At 41.9% G+C, this 25,828-nt stretch overlaps 1 protein-coding gene across 1 annotated transcript in view; it reads right to left on the bottom strand.

The window, feature by feature from the left end:
* Positions 1-25,828, bottom strand: part of LOC119401993 (uncharacterized) — a 160,456-nt gene that overhangs the window by 20,408 nt on the left and 114,220 nt on the right. The window contains exons 21-24 of the mRNA XM_049417623.1: positions 21,001-21,116; positions 15,417-15,863; positions 10,122-10,318; positions 680-820 (exon numbers count right to left, since the gene is read on the bottom strand). Of these exons, the coding sequence (XP_049273580.1) occupies positions 680-820; positions 10,122-10,318; positions 15,417-15,863; positions 21,001-21,116 (901 nt within the window). The remainder of the gene's footprint in view (positions 1-679; positions 821-10,121; positions 10,319-15,416; positions 15,864-21,000; positions 21,117-25,828) is intronic.

Below are 25,828 nucleotides of genomic sequence, written 5' to 3'. Positions count from 1 at the left end.
CAGCGAGTGTGGAACGCTCTTTTTTCTGCCTGCTGGCATAACGAAGCATGTGAACTTTTTACGAGCTGGCAGCTGACCAATAATCCTTCGCATATACTACCTGAAGGCTTGCGTGTCTGCCAGTACAAGACCCTCGGTATGAATGAACGAAAGAAGGGGGTTTTACATCACAATTACTACAAATAACATCCCCTATACTTTCCTTGGCTTTCTTGTCCAAAGAAAAACGAGCCCTTAAAATCCCCTTTCTTTCGTTTGTATTTGTATTATGTGTGATAAGATAGCCCTACAATACAGTTAATAATTTGACAGTGACCAAGGCACCCAAAATTACGCCCTTTTCCCTTCACTTTCTCCTTTAAGCTGATACTCGCAGTCCCATTTTTCCAGTCACATTAGAAGAAGAAATCTTCCTCTTACAGGGCTCAGCAATAGAGTGCCATGGCTGTTGAGCCACAACAGCTGGTAGTATGAGAAAGGAAAAGCGATAAGGAGGCAACAAAATTGGACCTTTATGGAAGTGGTATACAGAAATCAAGTTTCCCAACAACAAAAAATGTAGTTCTTTAAACTAACAGTTTCATTACATTGAACAAGCACAGAGAACAAAACACTAGCATGATGTTGGGACATTTCAAACAAGCGTCTAGCATGCTTTATATAAGAATGCACAAGTTACCTCAAAGGCAGCTTCATCCCTTGGTTCTGGTGCCGGTGCAATGGTGAAGCTGCAAATCAGTCTGAAGCTATCAGTGAGGCACCCTTTGATTGTTTGGCATCCCTTTTCAGCATCCTCAAGTAGGCTTTTGCATTCTGGAGGCTGCAACAAGTAAAATATAAAACTAACCAAACAATGTAGCTACTAAAGAAACAACCACATGTCATTTTAGCCATCTTAATCACAGGTCAAACCGAAAGTTATAGACAACAACATAGTCAACCACTGGCCCAAGAGAAATGGCAGTAACTCCCTCCATTCCAAAGTATTCCCACTGCAATGAATATCCACCCTGAAGTGCATAATTGTCATATGTGAAGCTTTTTTTTCCCCCACTCTGCAAGGTTGGCAAGTCCAAGAGGTAAGGTAATAGTAAGCTAGGTTGATTCGTGTTATAGTAAAATTGGCTAAACCCAAAGGTAGTAGTAAAATGAATACTGGGCCAATTCCACAGATTAATGTGTAGTTGCATGGGTGGGAGGATGCAAGTTAAGCAGAGCATATAAAAGCCCACATTCTAAATGTATGTACGTGGCATCTACACTTGTGTTACAAAATAGAAGCACACTTTTAAAGTCTAGTAGATGCACATTGCCAAGCACACGCATGTTTGCTCTACTGCAAAACATGATGCAGACATTAACAGTTCTTTGTGTGAAACAGATGATTGCGTGTTATTGCAAAGCCAAATGACGAAAAATTGCGAAGGGGAAAGAATGTGAACAATATCAGGCACCACATCATATGTTGCTTTGCATGGTATTCAAGTAGAATATCACAAATTAACTGAAATGAATTCGCTTGGAGGGCCCCTTACCAGGCCCCATTGCAAATTTTGGTTATCCACAGAAAGTTGTGGGGCACTAGTGAGTGTTTTGCCAAAATAATTTTTGATACTGGTTCATTATTATAGAAGTTTCTTGTACCACAGTTTAAAATGGAGAAGCGCTAGGTGACGGGACAAGAATACACAAACGTAGGCACAGACTAACAACAAGATTTTATTTTGAAGAATATATACATACACAAAACTTCTGAAAAAAATCATAAAATTCCTTCATTGCGACGCCTCGTGATAGATTAGTGTTAAGGGACACCAGATCATGCACGTGTGACACACAGCAACAACCTCATGCTGTTGAGATAACAAAGTTCCTTGTCAGTTAAGCTGATAGTTGCCTGAACCAGCGCCTCTGGGAACATGAGAGGTCTCTGGACACTGGAAAAGGCAGCAACCTGGCAATTCATGTTGCATTGTGCAGCTGCGCGCTGGAATTTGTCAAATGCGAAATTCTTAGGCAACACAAGGACCATAGAACATGTGAGATAGTGCTCGAGTGCTAAATTTCAGTTGTGTCAAGAAACAAAAAGCTTGGCTCTGTTCCCCTGCTTCCCCCTTCCGCAGGCAGCAGAAAAAAATGCCAGATAACATCCACAAGTGTTAAAAAAATAGGGCCACAATGGAAAGACAGCACTGCCAAAAAATCTACGCTAAAAACTACAGACCTGGTGATTTCTAAGTTACCAGAAAACGAAGGCAAGACCTTCAGATCTAGCATCTATTCCTTTGGTCACATCGGCTCAAGATGGAAATTTTGAAGTTCTGTGCACACGTAAGGTACCATTCTCTTTATTGCCGTTTTCTCAAAACATTATTTTATAACCTAGGTCTTGATCATGGAGCTGATATCTTGGTAGCTACTTCAGTTATTTTCAACCTACTTTGTTATACTCCATAAAGAATACTTTACACTATGACATGCTACTTTTTTTCTTAAATTCATTTATGAATTTATTATGTTGCTTTCTGTATATACGTCACTCATCCATATATAGTATAGGAAACAAAAAACGTGAATTGCACATCACCTCGCAAAAACAATTTAATTTGCAGACATGTCACAAAGTGTAGCATGCACCTGAATATTTTAAGAAGAACCACATTTCCGGTGTATTATGCAACTGGTCCATATTCTGCACATGTAAAATGAAAAATGTAGTAACTCGGCAATTAACTGAAATGGGAGAGCGATACTTAGGCTGTTCATACTACAGTAATAGCAAACATGTACCAAGTTTTCTTACAGACTAAATATTGTCACATGGAGACATGGTGATATAAAAATGTTAAAGGGGTCATGAACAAACCGTCGAACTTGGTGAGAAAACACATCCTGCGGATAGCAGACAATGTTCTGAATTTCAGTCATGCACGGCAAAGATAGTTTAGAAGCGGAACGCGAAGTTCTCTTTTTGCTTAGCTTTTTCTGCAGCTACCTTGTCAATGTATTTTGAGACAGAAATAAATTATTATTATTATTATTTTCATAGAGAGGTCTGTGCTGTCTTTGGAGCTGCCAGCACCTGCTGTTTGACGTCGAACAGCAGATAGCATGCCAATAGCTGGCATAAATGTAGCGTAAAATGCGGTGTTTGGATCATTTGCACTTCTTGCCACTGGGTGCCACTATGTGCTGGTGTGACATTCCATAGTCTACTAACATTACACAGTGAGCCACACTCGTGCACAGGAATCACGACGGGAGAGAGCAATCGCTTTTCATCATGCGCACTGACAAAACTTCATTCCCCCATGCCATTGCTCCCTGTGTAGCTTCCAGGGCATTCGTTGAAACGAGAAAAGAGAGAAAATGCTTAAAGCATGTGACAAACCCCTGTAACTCCGCTCGTTCTTGACGGATTCAATAAACTTTTGCAGCAATCGATTCATGAGGCAATAAACTCCGATACAGAGGTCACTTGAAGATTACTTAGAAAAGTGGCTGATGAGCCCTTTAAGTGTCAGTCACCATGGACTACCTTTAAATATCTACCAACCGTGCATTTAATATTAATTTTCACATAGTCAAACCTCATTAATACATGCCCGCTTTAATCATACTAATGGTTAGAACGTAGTTGTGACGAATCCCCAACCAAGTCTCGTTGAGCCTAATGCATTCACTGATCGCTTAAGCCGTCCTACGCCAACTGGTTAGTGCATACCCTGTGTATTACAGTAACTTTCTGTGCCATAAAAGTTCACCGCACCACTGAACTTGCTGATGCAACAATGTGTCGCAAAAGGTCTTCCATCGTTTCTAGAAGTGCAGAGATCAGTTGATTAACGATTCCGACTTCCGCATGTTTGCAGCGATGCCTTTGCGGGTAAGCATCGGGAAAGAACGAAGGCAAGATGGAGGCCACCGATGAATGCGCCATTGCGATCGCCGACAACCCTATCACAATAAGTACCGTCAGTTATCTGCTCTGGCACGCGTGTGGCGTGGCACTAGTTAAAGCCTACTGCGTGCTTTTAATAGGTGACAGCCCGAGCGTGCTGGGCCGCCGATCACTGCTGCCACATTGTGCGGGACCGCGTTCAGGTGTGCGCTGCTTTGGAGAAACGAAAGCAGCTCGCTGTACCTGAGCTGAGCATTGCGGGTCACAGGCGCCAAGAAACCTCGCTACATTGACACTATCACGCCAAACGCACGCGTACAGCACAGCGAGCGTAGCGCTCTTGTAACCATCCTGCACATCTGCTGCCAGGACTGCTAGAGCATCGCGGAGATGCGGGGTGTGCATCGCTTGCAGGAAGCTCGTCGTTCTCACAATAGCTTGACTATCCACTTGCCGCATCTGCGCACAGACTGGAGCTGAGTGGGTATGAGAAACACTCCCATAGCAAATGCGCATGTACGGTACAGCAAGCAGCCCATCAGTGACAGCGAGAGCTGAGTAGGTGACGCGCTGCATGCAACTAGCCAGGGACAATCAGTTCCACACGGCCGTATCATGTTTCAATGAAACTGTCAGTTTTTGCTTAGTGGCAGATTGCGTTACAGATGTGCAAACATATCGCGGAAAGCCGACACTGTCTGTGCTGTCGCTTTCTCAGTCGCTGCGTATCCCTGACCCTGTATAATAGTTTCGAAATGCTTCTTGGCGTCAACACAGCACGTCACCACCAAGGGGTGGGGTTGGGAGGGTTCAACCTCCCCCCCCCCCCCCCAAATTTTCAATTTTGCATGTGTATAGTATATACATGCACACACTCAAACGTACACATAAACACACGTGAAGATAAAGTATGGTTGAAACCCCTCCCCAAAAAAAATTTCTGGCTATGTCCCTGTATCGGACGGTCATGCAAGAGAGCCAGCATCTTTTGTGCACTATGGCAAAAGAAAAGGCCTAAAGTGGGTACTTTAGGCAATATCTGCTGTGAAACACACAGTGTGAAATTACGACGGGGACACAGGAAGGCTGTGTGTCAGCGCTGTGCGTGTTTCCTTCATGTGTCCCCGTCGTAATTTCGCGCTGTGTGCTTCACTATGCTACACCAAGATGCCCAAGTTCGCTCTATCTGCTGTGACACTGTATTTAATTATTTGTTGGCAGTGATGGCGCAAGTTAAGATGTAAATTTGTAGTCGGTGGTTAATGCGTACTCCGCTTAATGCGTAGTTATGCTGCATTTTCGGCCCGTACGTATTAACAAGGCTTCACGGTACACGGTTTTTTGTGAGAACTTTAACCCTTTGAGACGCTATGTACACAATTGTGCACAGCACTTGTATTTGCTATTTGTATCGACTAAGGGCTAAGAAAGAGCAAGATGCATTGAGCTTTGGATGAACAGAACCTCCTGCATAATAATTTTGTCTTCTTTTAACTTGATTTTGCAGCGTACTGTTGCATATGATCCCTTTGCTGAAGGCACTACCATATTCGACAAGTCATGTGATGTGCTGTTTCCCATGACCCATGTCAAAAGTATAATTTGTCTTTGCTCAGCATGGGCATAACCGAAAACGAATTTGCACTATATTTCTAGCCTGAGATTTCATTCTATATTTATGCAAAAACAGGGCATGAATGGCTCCAGAATAAATAGGTATTTAATTACAAAGTAATTAGGAATGATTACTATAACATACATAAATTAACGTATTAAGACATTATTTCTGTTGCAATATCGAGTGCCTTGAAATGACATGGTATCGATTTGACGCATTTACAGACAGTTCTTCATAGGTGGCGTCTGAAAGGGTTAAAGGGGCCATGACACCTAATTTTCGATCATAATCTGTGTTATGTGGATTAATCCTTGTGCTTTCACAAATAAGCTGGCGAAATTTTAGTGCATTTGGTAGAGCACGTAAATTATAATCGAATATTTTTATAAACACGCGAGCGGCCCGAGAGTCAGGCAACACTGGTGCACTCACGAGCCGTGACGTAACAAGCCGCTATAGCAGTGCAAGCGTCTGCATTGCTGCGAATGATATTGTTCCGTGGTCCGCTGCACGTGATATCGAGATAGTTTAGCTTTCTTCAGCTTGGCACTGAAATTGAACGATTTGCAGCGGCTGAAACTTTGGTAGAAGACGACGGCTCCGTTACGTGCTGCACATGACGTCACACGCGCCATCGCAAAATGGCGGTCGCCGGCGGTGGGTGGCGTTTACAGCCGGCGACTTCTAGGGCTTGTTTTGCACTGAAATATTCTTTTACGGCCCACTTTTGAAATCTGTATAGGCATAATAGACCCTCTACTTCTAGTTTTCGCTGAAAACCACAAATCTTTGGGTGACCGTGTCATGGCCCTTTAACCCTTTCAGGGTTTTTGCCGTATATGTACGGCAGAAGCTTCCAGGTACCAAAGGGTTTTCGTCATACATGTACGGCATAGCGTTTATTTTTAAAACGCACGCCTTTTTCGATCATTTCTCTTGCTTGGCATGTGCTGCCACACTTCGGGAATATGTGGAATTTTTTTCATGCGCCGATGTCTCTCCGTTGTATTTTTGTTTTGCTTCCCAAAACGGCGCGACGGCTATCGCTTGCCCGTCCGAGCGCGTTCGTGGTGCAGCTGGTTTAAAGTGTGTGCCTTTTACGATCATTTCTGTTGCTTGGAATGTGCTGCTATGCTTCGGGAATACGTGGAATTTTTTTCATGCGCCGATGTCTCTCCGTTGTTGGTTTTTTTATGCTTCGCAAAATGGCGCGCCGCGCCGGCTATCGCTTGCGCTACTAAGTGCGCCCGCGGCGCAGTTGGTTTCAAGCGCGCGCATTCTTCGATCATTTCTGTTGCTTGGAATGTGCTGCCACGGTTCGGGAATATGTGAAATTTTTTTCATGTGCCGATGTCTCTCTGTTGTTGCTTTTTTTTATGCTTCGCAAAACGGCGCGCCGCGCGCCAACTATCGCTTGCACAACCGAGCGCGCCCGCGGAGTGGTTGGTTTCAAACACGCGCTTTCTTCGATCTTTCCTCTGCTTGGAATGTGCTGCCACGCTTTGGGAATACGTGGAATTTTTTTTAATGCGCCGATGTCGCTCCGTCTTTTTTATTTATTTATTTTTTGCTTTCCAAAGCGGCGCGGCGGCTTTCAATTGCGCATCAGAACGCGCGCGCGCGGTGCGGCTGGTTTCGGTTTAGTCCTTCGGGTGGTTTTCGCTTCTTGTGCCCGCAAAGCTGATGGCTGTTTGGTTTCTAATCTCTCAAAGGGTGAGCGCTTGTTACTCTCTCGTTTATTGCTCCCCGGGGTGCGATTACATCTGTCTCCGTGCGGCACTAAATTACACAAACGACGCCGCCGTGATTGCGCGCTTCCTGTTTTGGGGTCTCCGAAAAACTAACTACATCTGTTGGCGATAAGACGAAGGATTACTGTAGCTTTTTCACTCATTTTCCTTTCCGGACGGGCGCACAACCATAGTTTTCTTTCGTGCGCTCACTGACGCAGTTCGCTTACGCTATGGAAGCGCGTGCCGGTTGCTCTGCTGCCGGTGAGTCGAGCAGTGATTCTTCCGATGCGGCCTATTCCCTAAGTGCCGAATCAGAATCTGATTCATTGGATTTCAGTTTGGCAGACGAGGATAACGCATAATTTTTATTTGTAAAATCTATTAAGTTTCTTCTTTTAGGATTTCGCTTGATTTTACTACAAATAAACCATGCGTATGTAACAACAAAAATAATTTTTTGTCACTTTACGGTCACGAAAAAAACATTTTAGACAATTTTTTTCTTAAATAGAATCGTCTGAAGAATTTATTTCAGAATAAAAATTACACATTTTTGGACCGGATTTCGCGAAAAAATTCGACCCTCAAAGGGTTAAAGGAGTACTGACACCATTTTTCGAAGGCGAGTTTACTCTGCCAAACAAATCTCCTGTGTGCAGACACGGCTCTGAGCAAGTGTCAAGCTCAGCAAATGCTGATATTTGACTTTGATATTAAAATCAATTTTCCCATGGCGCACCTACCGACATCGACACTAGCTTGACGTCAGGTACCAAAACTTCCAAGATGGCCACTTGTGCGTCACCAACGAGCACGGTGGGGAGCAGCCATGGAAACGTCACTATATATTGTGCGAGCACATGATGAGAAGCTCATATCGTGCTGTGACGTCAGGGTACAGTAGGAACCGAAACTAGCTTTTAAAAACATACTGTAATTACATTTTCAGGGTGCACTTGCGCTTAGCACGACTTTTTCTTGGCACTCGAGGGCTTGGCCTTTCATTTGACGCAAAAAAAACAACTGAAAATTTTCGTGTCAGTACCCCTTTAAGAATTTGCTATGTATATTAATTTATCATGAAGTATGAAAACTGCGCGTACAGTGCCAATGAATTTTTTTAACTTTCCCCTTCATTCAGAGTGTCACGGCACCAATACGTGCCCCAAGGGCCAATACTGCCAATATCATTCTTGCAAACAATAAAAACTAATTGCATAGTAGATCATAGTAGGGCGTCACTTAGTAGGGCGTGCAACTGCCTGAAGTCATGAACTGCTAGTAACATGCAACCGAGTCAATTAAAAAAAACATCCACACTCTTCTGGATTTCTACTGCAAGCATCGGACTGTGTTTCTGGAAAGGCAAAATTTATGATTCATGAAAAATTAAAGCAGGCACTGTTTGACATAAAAGTAAAACCAAGCAAAATGTGCATTAGGCTTTCCTGGCTGTTATGTTAATATTTACCTACAAATTTCTTTTTTCACTACTTTTTTTTTTTCTCTTTATAAAGAAAAAATTGTAAGGAAACTATGTACAGTGATGTGATCAATTGGAGCTATTTAGGCGCAGTCTCTGGAGCAGCTAAAACCTCGCTTTGGAGCAGCATAACTTTTTGGAGCACTAACCAAGCACACATTTTGAAGTGCAAATATTTGTCTCTAAGCTATACTACATGTTTAAATAAATGGATTTATGCAAAAATACATGCATCTTTACTTAGAATACCTCAAAAGCCGAAATTAAGTTACTGCTCATCATTTTGCTGCGGAGAGCCCTAAGTTTCTTTAGAGCCGTGACCTCAGGCTACCTAGCATTTTTCTGGAATCCACCTCATACTTGCGAATGCATATGACTTTCCCTGATGCTTCAGTTAGAGTACTGAAAGCTATGAAAATTTCTGCGCATTTTGTTCCAGAAGAACTATTCTGATGATGTCCGCATATTCAGAACAACCTAGGGTGTCGCTGTGTGCTGAAGTGTCTGATGTTCTGTCTTATAGAGGGAATTGTTAGAATACCGGTTCATGGACGGTTAACATATTAGTGTTTATTAATTGGTCCTTTGCGCCCGAAATCTAATTTGTGCTCCATGAGACTTGCAGTAACAGGAGGCTTCGTATTTAACTTCGGCAAGTTCACAAACACAAACTCTAGTTGCGGTCGAGAAACAGAACCGAGATACTGGGATGCTGGGACACCATGCTTTCTCAGCAAAATCCCACATTCGGCTGCAGCGCGTGGTATTGTTAAAATCTGGTGTTAATCTGGTGTTAAAAATGTTAAAGCTTAGCTTAAAATTAAGCACCCTGCATGAACTTTTATGGACGTATATTACAACCAATACTACAATCTTCTGTCTGCTCAAGCACAGACACGCACTGTTCGCTGTAATGGAATCAATGGAATACCTTTGTCAGTAGAAGTTAGAAGCTATTTTACTGTCCTTAATAATCTAATCTCGCTGTGTACGGTCAAGTAGCAGAAAACTTTACCTATGCAGTATCGGCCAATCTGAATCATTTGGCAGAATTGCACCTCGCAACTACTTCAACTACATAGCGCTTGCCAGCATGCTCCAATGACCACTTGGAATTACAGTGGTAGCTTAAATATGGTTTGCAAACATGTTCAGCCTTCCTTTTCTTCGAAAGACCACAAGGACGTCTTGGCACATGCTTGGTGCAAATTATAAGATTTTTAGAAAAACTTAGAAGGATGTGGCAGGTTTCACCTCTGGGTGCAGTTTGGCGCAATTGGCGCAGCTATCACATCACTGTATGTAGAACAGTAAACTTCTGCCATATTAATAATTAGTATGCACATTTTACATGTTGATGAGTAATGGCAGAAAGTATGAACCAACCTCTGTGCAGTCAGACGCAAAATCAGCAAGAGCTTCCAGTGCTTCTTCAACGACACTTTCTACTCGACGAATCAAGCAGATGCTCTCATCCACTCGCTTCTTGAGCTGTTCATGATCAGATAATTGAACAATGGCACACATCCGAACTCCAGGCGATGAAAAGCTGCAGGATATTGCTGGAAGTCCGCTCTTTGAAGCTGGAAAAGGTGACAACAAAACCATCATATTGTTTATCTCCCAATGCTGCAAATTGTTTAGTAGCATTTAGACTTCACCACAATATAAACCTGAAATAGCAGAGAAACTTGAGGAACAATCACTGTTCAAGTGACTCTACCGAATAAAATATACTTATCAGTCATAATACAGTTATACCTCAATATAACAAAGCCGGTAAAATCTGCAATTTACTTCATGATATTGAAACTTTGTTCAATTGAAATTCGGTCTTTTATGCAAAGTTTTGTTGGCAAAGGACTCTCCTTTGCTCGGGAAGTGCTGAAAGAATGTTTGAATAATACGGTGGCACAAAACAACTTGGAGGGTGCTTAAGCTTTGCCTTTAAGAGTGCAACGCGATAGCTTTAAAGTAGGGGTGTGCAAATATTTGAGTTTTGAATTCGAATCGAATAATACCTTATCGAATAATTCTATTCGGCTTTTGAATAGCTAGTATTAGAAGTTTCGAATAATTCGACAGGACGAATATCTAAAACGTGAGAAAGGCCAATAGAGCAGCTTGGTTAGGGTGGGGTGGCTAAAGTTAATGCTAATATAACGTGGTTACATTAGGCATTTTGTTAAAAATTTCACTGATATCCTGGTTCAAAAGCGAGCGCATGTTTATTTTAAAGAAGATTATCTCATTCCCGCAAGTAAAAAAAAACATGAGAATACAGTCAAGCCCTTCACAACTTCGCTTCCGAAATGAAGGCACGGACTTCTTGCAATGTTCGGTCGCGTACGCCGCAAGCGCCGTAAAACGTCCCAACTTTGGCCCGTGAAAACCTCGATGATTGGCTTGGCTTGTGAAAACTTGTTCGTGCTGTGCAGTCACCAATGCCACACCGAACCATTCGTTCAGAAACTCCCATCGTTCCGGCGCGCAGTTAAAACGCTGCTGTGAACGGGTGCCCGAAGATTTTTGGGCCTGGAGCATGCATGACGATGAAGCACAACATTACTGTAGCCAGATGAGCCGTAAAAACCATAACATCATGGCGAGAGAGGCTGAAGCCAGGTCATGTGGAAGAGCTTGGGTTTCTGCATGACACTTTATAGTCATTCGGTAGCCGCCACTAACCGCGTTATGTGCTCGAGGACGTGAGCAGATTTAATTTCTTTGTTGTTTCTTTCAATTTTCAACATCTTTTGTATTTTATATTTGACTCGATATTCGAAATTTTTGGCTACTATTCGGCACTATTCGATTCGAATTCGATTCGAGATAAAATTTCACTATTTGCACACCCCTACTTTAAAGGTACCTTTTGCATCACCTTCCCATTCGCTTGCCATGACATTTCTCAGTGGACACCTCAATTGTGCTGTGAGGGAAGGAACCTCTGTGCCCACGACATTGTTCGCTGTGAACTCTCCTAGGCTCCCTGCTCCAACTACAGTTGCGAAGTGCCGACTACGCGTCTGCAAGGCAATATGCGCGCCTACGTGGCTGCATACTTTGTTGATGCCGTGGCTGATGATGACGAATTACATCTGAGCCTTCTGTAATGAACTGGGCACCTAAATTTACAGTGGCCATGTTTTGAGCTTTGCGACATTACGTGCACATGTGTCCAAATAATTGAACAAAATCCGATATGGCGTTGTGAATTTCAGTTGCCGCAACGCACTGCTTCAACTGTAGTCTTTTAAGCAAGATTTAGCACTGAGCATCCATACAATTTTACGAAGCTTGTAGTAGCGCAACTGGTATGTGCAAGCGGCCTAAGAAAAATTGGTCAGCTTCTTAAAACTTGTTGCAGCAGTGCCCTCACTATAAAATCTTTCATCTGTGGTAAAGGTGCCTGTTTCGATTGCTTTCGCTGGGAATTTATCCTATATTCTTCATAGAGTCGAGAATAGTTTCTTTCGGAGTTTGGGATCATGGAAGGTGAGCTGTGTGATATCCCAAAACAAGCGGGCACATCCTTTTTCTTGTCAATCAAGATTGCATGCAAGACGCTAGTGGCGTTGGCAACATCCATTTCCTGAACAATCACTTGGAAGATGAGAATTCATCACATTTAGTGCTATTTACTCAACTGCTAAACATGCCTGTTGCCAGACATGCTTTGATAACAAAAATGCCGTAACAGGCGCTGACTCAAGGCATAAAGGCACAGAATTCATACAAAACTATGCAGCATAGAGAGTGTAGAGTGGTGCACATGCCACGGTTCTCCCATGCCATAAATTACCTGCATGCTCTCCCTCTCCACTGCCCTGAAGACAAGGAAAGCATTGAGTTGCACCCTTTCCCCCAAAGCAGTTTCCAGAAAACACATTGCTCTGCTTCAGCAACCACTCTCCGTCACGTGATGTGTGATTTGAAAAAGCATTCACAAAACAACATGCAACTCAGCCATATAAACCCTGGCTCCAGTAAAAATTTCAATTTATCACATTGGTCTTTCTCAGCGGCAGCACCAAAACTTTTAACAGCGAAGCTGTTCTAGCTCGGCATAAAATGTCGTGACCCGAAATTATTATCATCATGAACCGCCATGCGCTCTTCATCTTCATATTCCGTCCTTCATCTTCATATTCTGCTTCGCTCCCAGAACACAAACACTGATTTGCCCAGTGTATAGCAATGGGGAAACACGAAGCGAAGGAGAGATGTGAGGTTGAGGAGGAGGGCGAAGAAAGAAAGAGAGAAAGAAACAGACAGAAAGAAAGATATAAAGAAAGAGAAAATCTTGGCGAAAAAAATTCCTCATGAGGCGGTGAGATTCGAACCCACGTACCAACGATCCGAAGACGAGCGTCTTAACCACTCGGCTATCCAGGCACGCTGGCATAACATAGCATAGCCTTGTACAGTATCGTATAGCAAGGGGTGGGGGATAGGAAAGAGAAGTGAGGGTTAGTAGAAGAGATGTGAAGGTGAAGAGGAGGGAAAGGAGGAGGGGAGAGAGTAAAGCATAGCATGTAAAGAACGAGAGAGAGAGAACTAGAGAGAAAGAAATGCAGAAAGAGAAAGACAATCAAAGAGAGAGACAAAGAAATAGAGAGGAAAAAGATAGAGAGAAAGAGGAAGCCAGCCAGAAATAGAGTGAGTGAGACAAAGATAGGAAAGATAGAGAAAGCAATAGAAAGAAAAAGAGAGTGAGAGAGAAAGAAAGAAATAGAAATAAACAGAGAAAAAAAAGACAGAAAAAGCAGAGAGAACAGAGAAAAAGAAAGAGAGGGAGAAAGAAAGAAAAAACTAAAGAGAAACAAAGAAGACCGCCCAGCTCTATAGAGAAATATATAGAGAAATATAGAAACAGGCTGCCCAGTGAGCGGTGACGGGCCCGTACTTCGCTGTGCCAAGCTTTGCGTGACTTAGTGCAAACTTCCCGCAATTTTTTTTACAGTGAAGCCACGGGCAAACACATTTCATTATATTAAGGTCTAAAATACACGGTTTTCTATATAAGTTGTAAAAAGTTAAATGCTTCGTTATGCCGAGAATTTCAATATGTTGAAATCCATTATATCGAGGTTTAACCGTATTTGCTTTAAATAGGAACTGTTATATTTTTTTAATTCCACGGGTTGGCTAACTGGCCATGGCAGCTATAATAGCTTGCCTCTCTGCAGAGTGTGTGGGTGGCCGGCTCACTCAGCAAAGGTGACTGTTACGCATGCAGCCTCCTTCGGCTACAAAATTGCGCCTCACCAGCCATATTAAACTGACCTCGCCCCAAGTGACTTCATCCTCTTCCCTCTCATGAAGAGCACACTACACGGGAAACATTTTTGGGACGATGAAGAAGTCATATTTGATGTTGAGCTCTTCCTGAACTATGAAAATGAAGAGTTATACAGCAATGGCCTGCGGCAGCTCATGCATCTTTAGCAGAAGTGCATGACTTTGGGAAAAGGTTATTTAGAGAAAGAATAACCCTCTATTCAAATTTAGTTTCTTTGTCTCTCTTTCTTCATGCCAATAATATGAACATCATGAACATCCTTTGTACATACCCCCGCCCTGGGAAAATGAAAACTATACACCTATGCAATCTGCCATCTGTTACCTTCTGGCCTAGCAGTTTCAGACAGAGTGATGCAAACAAGCGACACCACTGTGGAATGAACGGCTACTGGTAACAGCCATTGTGATTACTGAAATGAAGTGCTATTCCATTTTTTAATGTGGCCCAGCACCACAGCAGGTGACATTCAGCCAGTGCTAATAATAACTGTTGGGGTTTTACGCCCCAAAACCACAATATGATTATGAGAGATGTCGTAGTGGGGGGCTCTGGAAATTTTGATTATGTGGGGTTCCTTAACGTGCACCTAAATTAAGTACATGGGTGCTCTTTGCATTTCGCCCCCATCGAAATGCAGCCGCCATGGCGAGGAATTGAACCCGCGCTCTCGACCTTAGCAGTGCAACACCCCAAGTGCTAAGCTACCACGGCGGGTGTCCAGCTAGTGTTACCTCTCATGCTTGAAGTGCATGCGTCCGGTGGGACATGTTCTCACCACCATCACAGAACACGGCCGCCATGCACTAGCGTTCTTTCTAACAGAACACTGCACTGCACAAGGGGTCTCAAGAGGGTATGCAAGTCTTCCTGTGGGTTTCTCAGTATTGAAAAGACTGCTGAAATAAGCTACAGTGCTAAATTAGAGCTAATCAAATGTAACACCAAGGAAGCTTTTTCACCCTGTAACACGATGAAAAATGGAAGTGAATATACAGAAATCAATTATACTTTTTAACCATGATCTCAAATAGCACCAGTATGGCAGCAGACAATTCTTTTTACATAATAGAGTGTATAATTTAAAAAAGAATGTATGAAAGGAAGCTTACACCTTACTTTCATTAGGTCACTTCAAGTTACGCAAGACTGCTGGTTGTTCTACAAGCTCTCCCACTAAGTATGTCCTCTGCATAAGAACTATGTCTTCTACTACTACTGACCACATTTTTCACATGAAAAAGATCGCTCCCACAGAAAAGCAATTCTGGCAAGGCTGGATTATCAGTTTACTCTTAAAGCACTCACTTACTAAAAACACAAACTTCTAAGAGTCAAAATGCAAGCAAGTGCTACAGAAGAAAAACAATGCCTACGAGAATGGGAGTCTGATCGTTCCAGCAGGTCTCCAGCAGGGCACGTTGCATTGGCTCTCAGCTTCCATGAAGAGGTATTTTCCTTGCCTTGCTGGCAGAGCTGGCAGTTACTGCCAATGGCGTCGGGCGCCGAGTGTGCAGTAGAGATGCTCCAATCAGGGCCCATACGGTGCTGCCAGTGCTCCATGAGAGCTACCACTGAGTCAGCAGGTGTTGAGTAGAACTCATGCTCTGGCATCGGATCTGAATCAATACCCAAGTCAGGAGAGGTGTGCTGTGACCTGGAGTGCGTACAGGAATGACGACTAGCACCCAGTGGGGTCACAGGCTGCCTCGAGGATGAGGAGTCTGGAGTGGCCTGGTGAGGGCTTAGCCGAGGAGGTGAGCTGCTGTTTAGAGCAGTGATGAACCGCAGTGACGCATCTGATGCGCTCATGTTTCCTGCACCTGGAAGGAGTAACATTCCACATTAAACTAGCTGCTGGTTTGTCGAATCACTCCCATTGAATTACGGTCATTAACAGACCAAGGCCACTGGGTCATTCCACACCAAATGTCCCAGCAATTTTGGCAGCCACCTCAAAAGTATTGCAAGAAAGTCATGCTTGTTTTTCTGCATTGGAAAAAGTGAACTGCTAGAATATTTCAGAAAGAAAGAAATTTTTGGTCACGTGGGAGCCTTCTGAATTTCGCAGTGTCATCTGAGTGATGTCTATCACAAAATTTATTCCGAGAGCACCGTTTCTCATTCCAATACCAAACTTGGTTTACATATTAAGCTAACATATTCAACACGTTTGAAAATTACTGCAACTTTTCTCCTATGTACGGCTTCAAAAATTCTGCCAAAATGTGCTATACTTGCATTTCTGCCCCCATAACATTGCGCTAAGTGCGAATATCTGAGTAATCAATACTCTACGGAAGACATGTTTTGTGTTAAAAATATTTTTGAACCACTGAAGTTGAGGAAACCTGCATTTTGGACTACATGGAGATGCAATCAAAAGCAAATATAGTTAAACTTCAATATAATGAAATCAGTAAAATCGGCCATTTATTTCATTGAGACCACGTTCAATTGAAATTCAGTCTTTTAAACAACGTATAGCCGCCAAAGGCGTCTTTTTTTTTTCTTTTTCTGAACAGGAAGTGCAGGACGAATGTTTCAGTAATATCGAAGTACACAAAACTAATTTCAATGACATGGAAAAAATATATATATCTTCTTGAACCTGACATCCAGCAACTGTGCTTTGATGCTACACCGGTGAAGCCCTTTCCAGTGCGGCTAATTGTCATGCATGAACCTGAAAGAAATGCAGGTACAACATACTGCTTTAATATAGACAAGCGAAGCTGTTACGTCTGCTCTGCAGCCGCGGGTTGTCATGAAAACATTGAATGTTGCCCTGAGTATTGCAACACCGATGCTATTATGTTCAGCGAAGTGAACCACTTGCTTTCCTCTCCCCTCACTTTGATGACGCAACGTGTAAAACTGCCGCAAGCCACCAATCCCCCCCCCCTTCTCAGAAAGTCGGTGCTCTTTCCTGTCTCTTTTTTCCTTCCTGTATTTGTTGCATTGCACCTACAATTGTTAGAGTGAACCAACATGCCCAAATCAAGCTCTTGTTGATGAAAGAAAGGGTTCTTCGGTGCTCCATTCCATCACAACATGGATGAGCCATTTAGTGAATCTGCCGCATGTACAAGTGCGAAGACTGCCATCAAGGATAAACCTCAAAAATTATTTGCTTGCCTAAAACAAAAAATGTACTAATGATAAAACTTGCAATATAAGATGAACTAGTTCTTTGCTTTCAATTAAGGTATAACGTTGATATTTAATTAGGGCACCACATGGTATATATTGCTTCTCAATGTAGTCCGAAATAGAAGTTTTCTCAAATTTGTGACTTTTTTTTTCATAATATTTTCAAATTTCAGTGGTCGAAAAATATTTTTAACGCAGAATATATCTTCTGCGGTGTAAGTGCTGATTACTCAGACATTCAGACAGTGCAATATCACAAAGGCAAAAAATGCAAGTATAGCACAATTTGCCAGAATTTCTAGAGGCATATATGGCCAAAATGTTATTTCATTTAACTTTGAACATGTTAAACAAATTAGCTTTGCTTAGAACGTACACCAAGTTTGGTATTGGCTTAAAAATGATGCTTTCAGAACTAATTTTCTGGTGAACATTACTCAAATGACATTCTGCAATAATCAGAAGGCTCCCTTGTGATCAAAACTTTTTTTTTCTCTCACATCACTATTTGCAATGCAGTAAACAAGCACAATTTACTTCAAATACATTTGAGATGGTTGTCAAAATGGCTGGAACATTTGGCATGGAATGACCCCACTCATTTTTCAGAGAACTACTGCTTTCTTGAAAAGGCTACATGACAAAAACTGCAAGAAATACAGATTTGTAAAAGCATGGTACAAAGTGCAGCCCGATACAAGTGCACAAATATAGCTAAAGTAAGGCTTAACTATGCTATTTGCTGCAGGCAACTTTTTTGCAAAGCTTAATACAGTAAATAAAAAAATGCCTGGTATAAGCTATTGCCATTATTTCAAGCAATTCCTTTGCTAGACCCCATAAGTGTAAGCTTGTATGCTACAGCCAAGCTTATGCAAAGCTTCACTTCCCCCATAAATTCACTGACACGCTTGCAAACAATCATGATCACGAACTTGCCAGTAGCAGTACTTACTGTTAATGTGTTAATCGTTCATGCGTGAACACTAGGCATGTGCGAATAGTAAATTTTAGGTCCGAAGGGAATAGTGATTTGGTCGAATAATTTCAAATCGAATTCGAATAGCATACAGGGTGACTGATAAGTGGGCAAGTTGGTATGTATCCATATTTAAACTTTTTAGTGCGCACAAAAGACAAGGACAAGAAAGAGACGAAACAAACTGATCGCGCCCGGGGCGCACGAAGCACAGCGGAACACTGGAACGACACGCGACAGGGAAGTGACGAAATTTGAATGACGGTGCACCGAAGCAGAAAATGGTCAGAAAAATTGGCAAGCATTCTGAAATACACCAGTAGACAGCTCAATGTTTGCGCGTGATTGGTGGTGCTTATCTGTTTCTTTCTTAAACTATAAAGAGACGCCAAAAACCATTTCACCTGTCTGCAAGAAGAAGCGCCGCAGTGGTTGCGCCCGAGTTTTATGCTTCCCAGACAAAGAAAAGATTGATATTTCGGTTTTCTTGTGCACAGTTCAAAAGAAACGGATAAGCACCAAACACTACGTGCAAAAGTAAGGCGATGCACGGGCACATGTGAGATGACTTGCAGCTTTTCACGAAAACATATGGCCGTGTTGCGCCTTCATTCAAATTTCGGCACTTCCTTGTGATGGGTAGTTCCGGTAAGTCGTAGCAGAACGGTTGCACTTCGTGTGCGCCTTGCGTGATCAGTTTTGATTTCGCCCTTGAAATTCAATGACGAATATCTCTAACTACGTGCAACTTTTGTGATTTCTAAAAAATAGGTATGCCATGAATTGGCATGCACTACAACTTTGTAATATAAACACCTGCCCTCAGGTCACTAATTAAAAAGTTAATTAACGAGTTTTTGTTAATTAGTCGCAAGTGTCATTTTTAACTGCGGCAAAGTATTTCTGCCTTGACGTGGAGTTCATGTGCGAAAACGACAGGTGCCTTACTGTCATAGGATTTTTATTAAAAATCTGTATCGTCTAAAAAAGAACACCCTGTATATCACATATTATAAAGAAAAATGAGCATATTTCGCATGACCCAACTAACCTGCAAAATATTTTTTTAAATTGAAACAAGGCATGTGCAAATGTCATTTTTTTTTGTTCAAAGGGATGTGGAAGAAACTTTGAATAGTAGCAGGATTTGACTTTCGGTAGAATGCAAGTGAAAACCAGTAAAATATGTTACGTTTTAAAATTTACTATACTTAGAGCATATAAGCCATTAAAACAAGCTTTTAAACTAAAAAAATGATGAATCGATGTGAGGGTGATATGCTCATTTAAGCTTGATATGGGGCTTCGAGGCAGTGCGGATTTCCCCTGGATAGGTGTATTCACAGCATAGCACCCCTTCACTGCAGTGAAACCACCTTTACAGGGGGTTACATGCGGTTTACATATGTCTATTCGTTCATTTCGAATACTTCGAAATTTCGAATAATTTAAATTCGTGTCGAAACAAATACGAACACTGTAATGCCTAGTGAACACCATTCCACGTAAGGCAGCCCTCTCTCATATTTGTATTCTTCATACTTCAGACAGCAACACTCACGACAAGATTCGGTAATGAAACTAGTGGCGCTGAAGCTTGAGCGAAAGGTGCCGCATGCATTGCCATCGACAGTGCACTTATGGCATACACAACCAAGTGTCATGGCGCTGATTCTCCTAAAAGCAAGAACTAAAAAAAAAAAGAGAGGTGCAGCTGACAGCACACATTTCTGTGGAGGCGGCGCAGCTGCTGCCCCACGACTCCACTCTACCAATAGGGAAGCACAGGCATTCTCACCTACCCCCCTTCATTGTCACTGATGGCGAGATAAAAGAATGTTGCTACCTTTAGTCTTTTTCAGGGAGATTAAAAAGAGTGAGAGAGAAAGAAAAGACTTGGTTGAAAGCTTTTATCCCTACTGGAGAGAAAACAGCATCATAGTGCAGTGATTCATGTGGTAATGGGTAATGCTAAGCAAAGGCTCCATGCATACAATGCTGCAAGGAAGACAAAGTGCGAACTGTTCAGAGAAATAAACTTTTCCTATACTAAATAACTTTTTTTTGGTGTGCTCTCAAACAAAAATGTTTTCAAAAAAATTTTTGCATTTAATGTGCAGATTTCTTGAACACTGAAAGAATTAAGTAATTTCCAAATTTTTTTTTAATTCAGAAGGTAAATGGTTAATGGCATGAAAATGTATTTGGTGCCCATGAAAATTGTCTTATAGTGTGCCCATAGTAACAAGGGTCATGACAATGAGGCACAACTGCAGTTATTTCAGGGGACCTGTGAATAAACCATGCAGTCACAAAACACAGTTAAGAAATCAAAGCAAAATGTTTGCTTTGCAGTTCAAATGGTATTGACAGAATACACTTTCTACAAGACAAGGTATGTATACATACAAGGCAAGCAAGGTATGTATACATACAATGCATCACAAAACAAAAGCAAGGTGCATTTTATAGGAGCCAATTTACATATACCTTTCATCATGCATAGAAAAAAAGAGAGAGGGCTACATATTTGATCAAAGTTTCACTGTAAAGAGCAATTTTTATTGTTTGATTGAAATTTCTGAGCCAATTTAAAAAAATCGTTAATTGAACTGTTAAATATTGTGGCTGTAACTGGGTAGAGTTCTGTTTATATATCCAGCAGAATTTCGTCATTTTGTTTTGATTAGTTGCTAAATCCTTTGCGGACAACAGTATCGCGAGATCATTCTACTTATGTGATCAAGAGAAACAGGATAAAATTGGAAAACAATAAAAAAAAAGTGACATAGTACAAGGGAGTAGCGGGAACGAAGAAAAAGTCTTACCTGAACTGTTTCCAACTTGGAACTGCTCCCTTGCTCTAAGCTCAAATCTCAGGCATCTGTTTTCATGCATTGCTCTTTCTAGCTTGAGCTTGAGCTCAGTCACTGCACTCTGCAAGCTGGAATGGGAAGATAGGTAAGATAAATGGAGGAAATATGGCACTTGTAGAAAGTCCCATTGCTTCTAAATAAAATGGCATTAACACACTCCCAGTGGTAATTCAAGGAAAAAAAATTTTTTTAGAGAATGAAATAGCCACTACAGTGGACTCTCTTTACATGGAACCTGAAGAGTGAAATATAGATATATATAGCTTTGTTCTGCTGAACACCTGGCCAGAATCGCACTTGTACCTATTATCCCGGTAGGTACCTGGTGGCAGCAATTCCCTACCTCCCACAGCAGTGGTGGATGCTTGGCTATTTCACCAAGACTGTAGTGGGCTAAAGGGACACTAAAGTGGAACAATGAATCGCCTTAGATTGATAAATTGTACTCTGAGAACTCTCCTGTCGTTAATTTCACCATCATAGGTTTATTAGAGAAGGAAATCAAGGTCAAAGTTTCATTTTTTAATTTCACGCTGAAATCTCCGTGCATTACATAATGAATTTCAAAGCGCATTTTTCGTATTTTGGTGACATTGGCTCAAAGAAATTTCCTAAAACTTCGTATGTTAAGCCTATGATCCCCTCAGAAGACAATGTACTTCATTTTTACCGATTAGGAACTACATATGACCTAGCAGACACTGTCCAAATCTACGACGTCACGGCATTTGGTGTGGGAATAGTAAGGTGCCATGGCGTCGCCACCCGTATTTTCTTTTCATGCATTTTCTTGCTTACCAAATGTCTTCTCACGGTACGAGTGGTGTTTTTGGTATTGTGAAGTTGTAATTTACTAATACGCGAAAGATCGTTTTTCTCTTTAGTGTCCTTTTAAATTCCACCCAGAGGCTTTCACAAATCCTTATGGGGCCACCTTTTAAGATGAGAAGACAAACAATCGAATGCCACGTCGGTGCATTTCTCTACCCCTTGGGAAAAAAACCAGTGGATTTTTCGTTGGCACTGGGAATCGAACCCGGTACCTACTGGGTTTGCTCGAAGTATGGATTTCTGTGCAATATGCTTAGCTTATCAATTTATTCTCTAATATTGTACATATTACTCGGCACTTATTATGTCTCGATTGAATTTCCGCATATTGTCTTTCTGTTTGTTTTCTTTTTGTCGAGATGTTGTACTCGTAAAACATGTAAACTTGGGAGTATGTACTTCTTTGATCGTTTAATATACATTCTTGTATTATCTTTTGCACTGTTGTACTGTATAATGCTAATTTTGTATCATCTTTTGCGATGTAGTACTGCTGCCACTCAAATGTGATGGCCAGTGGACACTGTCAAGCCCAATTTCGAGGCTTTTTGTCCAATGCCCACATTACTGTCTTCTCATGTTGAAATAAAATTGCACTGAACTGAAGCCTTCAAAGGAGTGTGGACAGCAAAGTTTTCCATGACAATTTTATTATAATTAATAATTATTGGGGTTTTACGTCCCAAAACCACAATATGATTATGAGGGACATCGTAGTGGAGAGCTCCAGAAATTTTGACCACCTGAGGTTCTTTAACGTGCACCTAAATCTAAGTACACGGGCCTCAAGCATTCTCGCCTCCACCAAAAATGCGGCCGGGATTCGATCCCACAACCTTCGGGTCAGCAGTCGAGTACCTTAACCACTAGACCACCGTGACGGGTGACAATTTTATTATCCTGTGTAGAAGGCCGTTTATTGGGGACCGTAAGTACGAGTGGCATGTGCACGATCGTGACCCCAGTAACTGATTATTATGCAATTTATATGGTACAGTTCACAATCACAAGAAACCTGCCAAAAAGAGGTGGAAAACCCGAGTTACAAAACGGAGCAGTGTCACATGACAGCAACATCATGTGGACAATTACAGCTGTGACGACAGTAAACCCCACGTGTTGACACTGCCATTACATGCATGCCCTGGCATATTTTCAACATAGTAATTATCATCAAACATACAATTTTGAAATCCAACATACTATGGCGCGTTTCGTCATAATGCGGCATGGAATCAGCCAACCGGCATGTGGCGAACTGAGGAGATTTTCATTTTGTCCCATCCCAACATCATGGAGGCCAGAGCCTATGCTAGTGTGGCTGAAGTGTCACACTGCCTACCATGAACGACGGTGCCACCATTGACTGGCCAGTTCGTTGCCTCTCCAATCCCCTCGATCAGCCAAGTCATTTATCAGGTGTCACCGATTATGGTGGCATAAAAACAAAAAGATCGCAGTTTGTTTCAACAGAACGTTATTTCAAAGCAGCACACAGTACCAAACCGCTTGCGAGATTGGAAGCCCCGATGCGAAGGCATAGCAGTGCAATGCGGCGACACTGATCAGCACCCATGAAAACACAGTGGCTCCCTCTTTGCTTCCATGTTTGCTCTTCACATTGAGGGCGACGAGCAACTAATTGCATATATTCATGCTTGACACAGAAGTACAAATGTTCATGTTGGCAAATATAACCACTCTAGCTAAGAGAGATGTACAGGCCGAGTCAAATGGCATCAGCGGTGGCGTCTGCCTAGCTAGGCCTACCATCCTTTTCGGTGGCTGTTCATGTAGCAGTCAGTCACAGTGTGCTACTGTGATGTGTTGGTCACTCATGAAGGCATGCTTTTATTGACTGTGAGGCTATAAAATGAAGCTGCATCCTGCAATGTTGCTTATTTTGTGCTTCTTGGCAAGAATACAAAGTTTTCGGCTGGACCCATGCTGCTACCTCTAGTTACAAATTCAGACTATGATGTACTCACTTGCAATGCCTCCTCAGAAATGTCATTGCCATACACATCTCCAATGACACACTCTTGGATCTCCGAAATGACGTGTTCGATGACGACTATCGCGACAAGTCTGAAAAGGGAGTCGCACTCCACTTCTAGATTTTAACATTCAAATAAATTACCTTTAATCTGTCTGTTTGCAGTAGTCAATTCACTGTCAGATTTTGTTGCCTACGCTCCTTTAATGTATTTAATATGTTATGCTTTTCCATGCGCACCTCTCAACATTCTTGCCTTGACAAATATATTTTGTCTTCATCCTTCAACCAATTTTGTGTCATCCATAACTGCTGCTACCTCTCAAACTCCAGTAGTCCATTAGATCTGCATGGTATTTAACATAAGTTGTTGCTAATTAAAAAAATATTGCATACCTTTAGGGAACTATGATGCATGAATTAGTTGGGGGACGCTCAGTGCAAGCAATATTTTTATACTGTAATTAGCCAAAAATCAGCTGTTCACAAAATGAAACAATCTTAGATCAAATTTGGAAAGTTATACTGGAAATAACAAAGCTTCAGCTTCCAAAGGATGCTCATTTTATGAGAGAAAAATATGTTTGAAATGTTTGGTACATACTGCTACAGAGAAGGTGTGCAATGAGGCTGCAGTACGTACGATACCAGCCTACAGTAGGCATGCAGTGTACAGATGGCTTAGGATATTTTCCTTGTCCTCTACTCAAACATGAACACAAGGTGTACCATAACATAAACATATTTTCATTTGGACAGTCACAGTACAAACGTCTGCCATCCCCCCCCCCCCCCCGCCCACCCACCCACACACACAATGGAATGCTTGCTTAATAAACTTACTCATCTTCCAGAAATATGTGAGCACTCTGGGAAAGCTGACAGCTCAACATTCTAGCAAAAATACATGTGCACATACACACTGCCAGCGTGCAATGATGTGAACGTGCAGCAATATTGAAAAAAAAGAAAGAAAAAAGGGGGGATGACATTCCAAAGGCTTATATAGCAATGTATGCCTTTGAAGGCATACGAATATGATATTTTGAACTTTTCAATAAATATAATGATACCACCCTAAATAACTTATTGGTGTCATACTTGTTTCAAGGAAACAGTTTCGATACCCAGGATGCATTATGAGCTCTACATTGGCTTTCTTCATTGTTGCTATGGCTATGGTTCACACATGCCAGTGCAAGGTGAAGAAATTCACACAACACTATTTTTTTTATGCTTACTGTTACATGATAGCAGCACATTTCACTTTGAGTCACATTACAATAATGTAAGGAGGGTGACTTTTAAGGGCTCGGTTTTCTTTGTTAAACACAATATTAGTTCTCGTTATTACAATAATGTGCATTTCTATAAGTACCATCCTTTTAGTATTTGCAAGAAACGTGCAGTACTGTACATTCAACTTCGAAAATTTGTCGGTAGTCCTTAAAGAACTCTTGTCCAGGCAATAACCCCCAAACTGGAAGTGCATATTACCCCTAAATGTGATATCTAATTTCTTATTGCAAACTCTGCACACATGTGCACACATGTGCACACACAGCCCATTCAGTTGGGTGCTAGTGAGAATATTCTAGCCACTTTTGGTTAACTTTTTATGTGTAAACGAACTATCAACACAGTAAAACAGCAATATGTACTACTGCAAAAATTCAGTGATCTGACATAACCCACACACACAGCTTAGAGTTTTGTGGTCAGGATGCAATTTTCTTCCCCAATGAATTATAGCAAACTGAACTTGATGCAGCAGAGAGCAGCAATGGCAGTGACACCAAATGTTCACCATTTTCAGAAGTGGCCACTGCTGCTCGTGCACTGACCTCACTATGGAGCAGTGTGCTAGTTACACACCTGCCTTGGGTACTGAGCACAAAGGCAGTCTGTTACATGCCTGCCTTGATGCCCTGCATGAACAGGCCACCTGTACTG

Source organism: Rhipicephalus sanguineus, chromosome 1 (assembly GCF_013339695.2).
Source record: "Rhipicephalus sanguineus isolate Rsan-2018 chromosome 1, BIME_Rsan_1.4, whole genome shotgun sequence".
NCBI lineage: Eukaryota > Metazoa > Arthropoda > Arachnida > Ixodida > Ixodidae > Rhipicephalus > Rhipicephalus sanguineus.
Note: the sequence above shows the minus strand (reverse complement) of the source record. Positions and strands in the feature narration are given on the sequence as shown.